The sequence below is a fragment of the Anomaloglossus baeobatrachus genome, chromosome 5, assembly GCF_048569485.1.
Source record: "Anomaloglossus baeobatrachus isolate aAnoBae1 chromosome 5, aAnoBae1.hap1, whole genome shotgun sequence".
NCBI classification, from domain to species: domain Eukaryota; kingdom Metazoa; phylum Chordata; class Amphibia; order Anura; family Aromobatidae; genus Anomaloglossus; species Anomaloglossus baeobatrachus.
This window is the reverse complement of record NC_134357.1, coordinates 524,980,199-524,989,802: the sequence shown is the minus strand read 5'-3', so window position 1 is coordinate 524,989,802 and position 9,604 is coordinate 524,980,199. Positions and strand designations below refer to the sequence as shown.

Sequence of the window (9,604 nt, the reverse complement as noted above, 5' to 3'; positions counted from 1 at the left end):
AGGCAGAAGCTATACACCCATGGTCTGGGTCTCCCATAAGGAACGATGAAGAAATATAAACACAGTAACAGAATTGCTATTTTTTTTTTCATTCTGCATCTGAAAAATCTGAATGAAAATAATGTTATTAACCAAAATATAGTACCAAAATAAATCTTCAATTAATAGTGCAACAATTAAGAATAAAGCAGTCTTGATGGGCCACGCAAAAATAGAAATAAGAACTAGCCTTGGTTCATTAAACCTCCTGAAAATCTTAATAATCCTCGGTTCACATTTATCCTATGCTCTACGTTGAGCGCTTAAAACAGGGTCTCCGTGTGAATCCCAAAAAATAAAATTCAGACAAGTTCTAAGTTGTATTGATTACCAGAGCCAGCCTGTGGTATGCATGTAAAAACTAAGATAGACCAAAGTTATTCCAACAAACATTAATGATCGGGATAGAGAAGTTTGAAATGCAGTTAACAAATGTTAATAAGACTAGACACCTAGCTGATTTACAGTGTTTTTTGGGTGCTATTTATATTTTAGAATAAAAACATTTATTGGGAATTGCAAATAATTTTTAAATCATTATTTAGGGTTTTAAATATCTTTCCCATTCTAATATATGGCATTTGATATCACTTGACTATAATTACAGTATGTGTTATTACAAATTTGTGTTATTGATAATTAAAGAGGCAAAAAGGTAATGGCTACTTCCTCATGTGAACTCTCAGATGCCTATTAAGAGTTGATTTTGAAATAAAACATTTGCCACATTCTGAACATGAATATGGTTTCTCCCCTCTGTGCCTTCTTTCATGTAGTTTAAGTAATGATTTATAAACAAAACATTCCCCACATATAGAGCATGAATACGGTTTCACCCCTGTGTGACCTCTCAGATGTACATTAAGACTTGATTTTGTTGCAAAACATTTCCGACATTCTGAACATGAAAATGGTTTCTCCCCTGTGTGCCTTCTCTCATGTGATTTAAGATCTGTTTTCTGAACAAAACATATCCCACATTTAAAGCATGAATATGGCTTCACCCCTGTGTGACATTTCTGATGTCTATTAAGATGGGTCTTTTGGTTGAAAGATTTCTCACATTCTGAACATGAATATGGCTTTTCCCCTGTGTGTACTCTCTGATGGTTAGCAAGATCTGATCTCTGTTTAAAACATTTCCCACATTCGGAACATGAGAATGATTTCTCCACTTTCTCATTTATAACAATAGAATTTCTGTCTGGAACAAATATCCTATTTTGAGGAAATGAATATGAAATCTCTTCTGTTTGAATTCTTTGATGTTCATCATTCTTATTTTCATTTTGAATTTGCTTAGCAGTCTGTAATGAATCAGGAACGAAGATCAGTTGAACAGGGTAACATACTTTATATACACTGTGAGGTACTAAGGGTATAGATGGGACAACGACAGGCTGTTCATGTGTATTCTGTGTGATACCACGGTCATCTTCTATAAAGTTTGTAGATATCTCATGTTTTCTTGAGTTTCTGAACCGTTCACCTACCAAAAATAAAATTAAGATTTTCTTTTAATTTTGGTTATATAATTTAAATATATTAGTATTTTATAACAGTTACCGTATTTATTGTTTTACAAGATGCACTGGAGTATAATACGTACTCCACATTTAGAGAAAAAATAGGTATAAAAGGGGGTCTGTCTTATACTCCGATTGTGTCCTACCGGAAAAGAGGTGGCAGCGGTGGTGGAGCGTGATGACAAGAGGCGGGGCAGTGCTGGAGTAGGGCCATGCAGGCGCTGTGGTGGGTGTCTCAGACGCTCTGTCGGCAGTGCGGGCTTCAAAGAAATGGTGCCTGCAGTCGGCTCGTGCGCAGATTGAGCTCTTGGGTCAATGACAAGCAGAGATCTCAACTGCGCACGCACCACCTTCGGGCGCTATTTCCCTTAAGTTCGCTGTTAGGAGATAAATGGTCCAGAGGTGGCGCTTGCGCAGATAGGATTTTGAGCCGAGAGCTCCATCTACACATGCGTCGACTCTGTGAAGCCCACACTGCTCACAGAGAATCTGGGACACCCACCACACTGCCCTGCTCCACACAGCTGGAACAGCACCTGCAGCTAGCACAGTGTATGAGCCAACACAGCCCCCGCAGATAACACAGCACCCATTCTTCACTTCCCGGTAAGCTACATTCGGATTATAAGACACACCCCTCATTTTCCTCCCAAATTTGGTCTTTCAGTTTCTAAATGTAGTTCTGTGAACGTTGCCTCAATTTGAAAACAAAACCTGGTAGACCATGAAGTTAGGCCACTAGATTGTTCTTCTGCAGTTTTTCACTTCTAGCCTAGCATCTTCCCAGGTTCATGTTTCAGTCTGCCTATCACCTCTATTGTAGAACAAAATGCTCATAAGTCTGTCCTACTACGTGGCGTCTTTCTCACATACTCACTGACTGCCATATGCACTTTAAAGCCTTTTTCACACATCCGTGCATTTAACACACATGTGTGATGGTCCGTGGGGAAGGTACGCAAGGCCATCCATGTATCTGTGTGTGTCTCTTCTACCCAAATAGCACACAAACAGCATTAACTTGTATACTTACCTGTCTCCAGTGCTGCTGTTACTCCCGGGTCCACGGACAGTGCCGTGAATATGCATGAGCATAATGAGTGGGACCCGGAAGCGACAAGAGCGCCGGAGACAGGAATGTATAAAAATTATTATTTTATTTATTTTATTTTTAAGGGACAGGTGTTTTCTCTAGTATGTGTCACATGGATCACATCAGTGTGCGCTCCGTGTGACACCCGTACTGCCGGCAGAAAAAATGGCACAATGTTTTGTTTTTTTTGCGTTAGAACAGAGACATATTTACCAGGAGAGGGACAGTATATACCAGGAGGGCCCTAGGAGTGAGACAATATATACCAGGAGGGAAACAGTATAAACAGTCTATAGCAGGAGAGCCACAGGAGTAGGACAGTAAATACCAGGAGGAAGAGAGTATATGGAGGCAGGAGGGAGGCAGTATATGCCAAAAAGGAGACAGTATATCCCAGGATGGGCCCTGGAGGGGGACAGTATATCCCAGGATGGGCAAAGAATGGGGACAGTATATACCAATAGGTGGACATATATACCAGCATAAAGGAAATATATAAAAGAAAGGAGCCCAAGCTGGGTACATTAGAACAGGATAGTGGACATTACTACATAATGGGGGAGGAGCACAACTTGTATGTCTTCATAGGATTTAGATCTGACAAACATGTGTGGGAGCCCTACATCTCTTGTCTCTTCTTTGTCTACCGCCCTCTCTGTTTCACGAATTGCCTAAGACTAATAACCTTAATAATCTGCACCTTCCACTGCTATTTCCAAGACTTCTCTCATGCTGCCCTAATTCTTTGGAATGCACTACTCCAGACAATTTGATTAATTCCCAGTAATCCCAGTTATAAACATGCATTTGTTTTACACTGTCCCACTATTATACCTTACGTAACACCAATACCGACATTCCCGCTGGGGGAGGGGGACAAGACAGCGAGGAAACACTGGTATGGGCATTACACCTAATTAATCTAACCTTGTCCTCATAATCTGGTCCCTCATATCATCTGTTTACGCACAGTCCATGCAGTTAATAACACTCTGTGCTAGTGAACAGATCATGCAGCATTATTTGAATACACTATTTATTATCTTGATGGCTGAACCACACTTTTTACCATTTCACTTTTGTGTCTTACCTATTTCCTCATAGATTGTAAGATTGCGAGCAGGAACCTCACACCTCTTGGTATCTGTTGAATTATGTGCTACTCTGATATCGTCTGTATTTGTCCTGTAAAGTGCTGAAGAATATGTTGGCCCTATAGAAATAAAAACTATTATTATAGCCATTCCAAAAGCCTGCAAAATGGCTGAGAAAAATTATATGATCATATTTACAGACTCACTACATACAGAATATGGGTGTGTGAAAATTACATCAACTTAGTTTCACCGCAGCAATTATTATTAAAGTTTATTTATTCCTGTCTGTTACCTGGTGATGTGAGGAGCTGGGGAACCTCCATCATGACGGGATCCTCCATAATAGCGGGATTCTCCATCATAGCTGGATCCTCCATCATAGCTGGATCCTCCATCATGACGTCTTTGTACAGATCTTTGTGTCCTTCGAAATACTCCCACTCCTCCATGGAGAAATAGATGGCGACATCCTGACACCTTATAGGAACCTGACACATACAATGATACCGTCATCTCCCGAACCCTTCATAGCGTTACTGTATAATGTCCCAGCATTCCCAGTAGTGTCACCTCTCCAGTCAGCAGCTCAATCATCTCGTAGGTGAGTTCTAGGATCTTCTGGTCATTGATGTCCTCATGTATCAGGGGGTCAGGTAGAGGCCCTCTGATTGGGCTCAGGGGTCTTTTCCATCCCTCAGACACAGGAGCCTTACAGCGGTCACTAGAGGTCTTCTTCACTACTGTGTAATCCTGGTTATGGAGAGACACATTAATAAATCTCACTACAGACATTTCCAGAGTCCTCACCTCTCCAGTTCTGTCCATCTGTTATTCCCATAGATAAGAATGATGTAATGTGACGTCATCAGAATCTCTCACCTCTCCAGTAAGCCGGAAGAGGATCTCTAGGGTGAGGTGTAATATCCTCTTCGCTATTTTTTTCATGTCTTTATTCATCCTTGATGGGTCAATCAGGAAAATTCTCTTATATAGAAGATCTGAGAGGATCCGATATTGTAGGGAACTGAATGGAGAGAAGATGAGTTGATGTAAAATCCTAAGGAATACCATGTTAGAATAATACAATTACTTGAGATAATAAGGTGAACATATAAGGAAATATAAAGTGTAGATATTGTCTCGCTTTTGTCATGAACTGGGACTTGTAGACATTTCCTTTATGTGAAAGTGTCTCAGGCTCTGACATAGGTTTGTCTTCAGATGCTACGGTCAATTTCTGGCCACAAATGGATTGACAACATGAATGGCACATAAGCAGATTAAATTATCATGGGTCGGAATAGTCACACATAAAACATACTGGCATTACTGGTATAACAATTGACTTATTTGCAGTAATGTAATAAAAAATTGCAGAGGACCAATAGATTCTATTGTAGTTGGCTGCATTGTGGTGCCTGCCTGAAATACGCGGATATTGCCAAAACTTATGTCTGAGAGAGCAAATTACTAAAGTTTATTATTGCTCTGTCAGGTTAAACTTCCAGGACTTTGAAACGTAAACCCTGGCGTAGCCCCTGATGGTAGGATATAGTGCAATGTCAACATAGACTTATTGGTTCACTTTGGAGAAGAGCAAGTCTCTTGAAATGTGTTTTAGATGGATTCAGTTTGGTCCACTAAAAAAAAAAAAAAAAAAAAAAAAAAAAAAAAAAAAAAGGCAAAATTTTAAGTGTCCCAATTATCATGATGATACATTTAGTACCGTCTCAGAACCGAAATAATAAGAGTTATGGTGCTGAGGACTGGGTGTTGCAGAAGCATAGGACAGGTGAAGTTCAGAGATTAACGTTCATGTGAGCACTTGAAAGAAGAGAAGCGCTGAGGAGATGGCTTGAGAGGCATAAAGCAGTGAGACAGCTTGAGAGCAAACAGGAAGGCCCAAGAGCAGAGAGTGAGCGTTGAGAAGGCCCGAGGGCAGAGAGGGAGCACCGAAGAGACGGCCCGAGGGCAGAGAGGGAGTGTCGAGGAGACGATCCGAGGGCAGAGAGGGAGCGTTGAGGAGACGACTCGAGGGCAGAGAGGGAGCGCCGAAGAGACGGCCACAGGGCAGTGAGGGAGCGCCGAGGAGACGGCCCGAGGGCAGAGAGGGAGTACCGAGGAGACGGCCGAGGGCAGGGTGGGAGCGCCGAGGAGACAGCCCGAGGGCAGAGAGGGAGCGCCGATGAGAAACTAAGTGTTGGCCTAAAGACAGAATGAAGCACCAAGGAAGCTGCCTGAGAGCTTGGAGGAGCGCCAAGGAAACAGCCTGAGGGCAGAGAGGAGCGCTGATGTGATGGCAAGAGAGCAGATAAACACTGACTAAGTGAAAAGAGGTCAATGAGTACACGGCGTGGATTTCTAAGAACAAGAAGAATTGTAAAGCGCTGCGGAATATGTTGGCGCTATAGAAATAAAGATTATTATTATTATAACTAAGGTGTGAAATATAATCGGAATCTTGAAAGAAAGTTGACAGATCTGTGTCACTTATGTGACAGAGCAGGCAGGGACATTGGACCAATGAAGAATAAAAAAAAACCTTTATTGGGCCTGTGAAAAGATAATACCAAACATACAATAGATATGGTGCCTTAGGGGTACTTTCCACGCTGCGACATCGGTAACAATGTGTTACCGACGCTGCAGCGATAGTCCCCGCCCTCGTCGCAGGTGCGATATCTTGTGATTGCTGCCGTAGCGAACAGTATCGCTACGGCAGCTTCACATGCACTCACCTGCCCTTCGACGTCGCTCTGGCCGGCGAACCGCCTCCTTCCTAAGGGGGCGGGTCATGCGGCGTCACAACGACGTCACACGGCAGGCGGCCAATAGAAGCGGAGGGGCGGAGATGAGCGGGACGTAAACATCCCACCCACCTCCTTCCTTCCGCAGAGCCGGCGTGAGACGCGGTGACGCAGGTAGGAGATGTTCCTTGCTCCTGCGGCTTCATACACAGCGATGTGTGCAGCCGCAGGAACAAGGAACAACATCGTACCTGTCGCTGCCGCGCAATTATGAAAATGTCGGACCCTACACCGATGATACGATAACTATGCTTTTGTGCTCGTTAATCGTATCAAAAAGGATTTACACACTACGATATCGACTGCGACGCCGGATATGCGTCACTTTCGATTTGACCCCACCGATATCGCACCTGCGATGTCGTAGTGTGCAAAGCCCGCCTTAGAGTCTGCAATATGGCCGCAACAAAAAGAACAGATTTGGGGCGCCACCCGGTAATCAAACACCAAGGAATATGCAACAACAGTTCTTGGAGTAAAATCCAGCAGGGTGGGCAAAATATTACAAGCCCACGTGGCAATTGATCTCCAATCTCTAATAGTCTATACAAGGGCATTAGGACATGGCCGCAGCAACAGATGAGCCAAGATCCTAATCTGCACGTGCACCACCAAGGCGCCACTTTTCTGAAGGCAGCCGGGAGATTAATGTGCGCACGCGCCAACACCAGTGCTATATTGCTGACGCCTGCAACCAGATCGATCTGCGCGAGAATGGCACCAACACTGAATTTTAAACAGTAAGAAGATACTTACACCAGAGGCAGCTGAGGGTCCATGGCAGAGATGAAGACCCCAACAGTCCTGCCCCTCCACCCAAACAGCTCATTGCTCCAAAACTTTGAATGTTTAATAAAGAATAACCAGGCTGTGGATTTCTGCAGTGAAGGCACCAATTAAATTAAAGGGATTTTCTACTACTAATATGAACCTCTTTCGTATGTTACAACCGCTGGCAAAAATTATGGACTCGTCTGGCTCTGAGGATGTTCATTCAGTTGTTTTACTTTTGTCTAAAAAAAAAGCAGATCACAGACATGGCACAGAACTAAAGTCATTTGAAATGGCAACTTTCTGGCTTTAAAAAAACACTAAAAAAAAATCATGAAAACAAAGTGCTAGCCAGTAACGGTTACTTTTCAAGACCAAACGGGGAAAAATTATGGAATCACTCAATTCTGAGGTAAAAATAATAAAATCACCCTGTAAATTTACATTCCCAAAACTAACATCTGCATCAAATAAGATCTGCTCATTAGTCTGCATCTAAAAAGGAGTGATCACACCTTGGAGAGCTGTTGCACCAAGTGGACTGACATGAATCATGGCTCCAACACGAGAGATGTCAATTGAAAGAAAGGAGAGGATTATCAAACTTTTAAAAGACGGTAAATCATCACGCAATGTTGCAAAAGATGTTGGTTGTTCACAGTCAGCTTTGTCTAAAATCTGGACCAAATACAAACAACATGGGAAGGTTGCTAAAGGCAACCATACTGGTAGACCAATGATCACATCAAAGCATCAAGACAGGAAACTTAAAGCAATATGTCTCCAAAACAGGAAATGCACAAGAAAACAAACGAGGAACGAATGGGAGGAAACTGGAGTCAATGTCTGTGACCAAACTGTAAGAAACCTCCTAAAGGAAATGGGATTTACATACAGAAAAGCCAAACAAAAGCCATCATTAACACCTAAACTGAAAAAAACAAGGTTACAATGGGCTAAGGAAAAGCAATCGTGGACTGTGGATGACATTGGGCAAGGTGATGATGCTTGAACTTTTGTTTGGGGTCGTTCCAATGAGATTTATAAAGATGACTGCCTGAAGAGAACATGTAAATTTCCACAGTCATTGGGGCTGCATGTCAGGTAAAGGCACTGGTGAGATGGCTGTCATTACATCTTCAATAAAAGCCCAAGTTTACATTGAAATTTTGGACACTTTTTTTTATCCCATCAATTGAAAGGATGTTTGGGGACGATGAAATCATTTATCAAGATAATAATGCATCCTGCCATAGAGCAAAAACTGTGAAAACATTCCTTGACAGAAGACACATAAGGTCAATGACATGGCCTGCAAATAGTCCGCATCTCAATCCAACTGAAAATCTTTGATGGAAGTTGAAAAAAATGGTCCATGACAAGGCTCCAACCTGCAAAGCTGATCTGGCAACAGCAATCAGAGAAAGTTGGAGCCAGAATGATGAAGATGCTGTTTGTCACTCATTAAGTCCATGCCTCAGAGTCTGCAAGCTGTTCTAAAAGCCAGAGGTGGTGCAACAAAATACTAATGATGCATTGAAGTGTTCTTTTGTTTGTTTTTCATGATTCCATAATTTTTTCCCTGTTTTGTCTTGAAAAGTAACAGTTACTGGCTAGCACATTATGTTTTCAGGATTTTTTTTAGTGTTTCTTAAAGCGAGAAAGTTGACATTTGAAATGACTTTAGTTCTGTGCCATGTCTGGGATCTGCTTTTTTTAAACAAAAGTAAAACAACTGAATGAACATCCTCAGAACCAAGTTGTAGATTCCTATGTTGATGTTGTAGCTTTGATCCTTCCAGTCTGGAGACCGTAATCGGACCAACTGAGCAGGGCAGGTCACTGGCGGGGCTGCCTCTGTGTGAGTGCCAGCAGCCTGTTCACACAAGGAATATACACACTGCAGAGAGATGAGCTTATAGGAGAAGGGTAAGTAAGAGAATATTAGAAAAGTGTTAGATAAGACAAGAGCTGTGATATGCAGTCATTAGATAGTAGATCACACCGCAGCTCTTGTCACTGTAAAGCAGGCTGAGAGGAGAGTGAAGTTAGATCTGGCTTGTGTGCCCAGGCTGCTGGCACTCACACAGAGGCAGCCGCACCCCCACCAGTGACCTGCCATGCTCGGTTGGTCCGATTATTATTATTATAGCGCCATTTATTCCATGGTGCTTTACAAGTGAAAGAGGGTATATGTACAACAATCATTAATAGTACAAAACAGACTGGTACAGGAGGAGAGAGGACCCTGCCCGCGAGAGCTCACAGTCT

At 42.5% G+C, this 9,604-nt stretch overlaps 1 protein-coding gene across 1 annotated transcript; it reads right to left on the bottom strand.

Annotated features, from left to right (window-relative positions):
• Positions 1–234: 234 nt before the first annotated feature.
• On the bottom strand, positions 235–4,775 carry LOC142310440 (gastrula zinc finger protein XlCGF66.1-like). Its single transcript, XM_075347966.1, has 5 exons — positions 4,635–4,775; positions 4,326–4,505; positions 4,048–4,243; positions 3,749–3,871; positions 235–1,528 (listed from the first exon to the last, which is right to left on the bottom strand). The coding sequence occupies exons 1-5, from the start codon at positions 4,710–4,712 to the stop codon at positions 702–704; spliced, it is 1,404 nt and encodes a 467-aa protein (XP_075204081.1). The 5' UTR covers positions 4,713–4,775; the 3' UTR covers positions 235–701.
• Positions 4,776–9,604: the final 4,829 nt, after the last annotated feature.

Bases quoted from the DNA above. Each gene is read 5' to 3' on its own strand.
- LOC142310440 (XM_075347966.1), bottom strand. From the start codon at position 4,712: ATGAATAAAGACATGAAAAAAATAGCGAAGAGGATATTACACCTCACC. The intron at 4,244-4,325 runs GTGACACTACTG...TGTATGTGTCAG, and splicing joins TTGAGCTGCTGACTGGAGAG to GTTCCTATAAGGTGTCAGGA. The intron at 1,529-3,748 runs GTAAGACACAAA...TATTTTTGGTAG, and splicing joins TACAATCTATGAGGAAATAG to GTGAACGGTTCAGAAACTCA.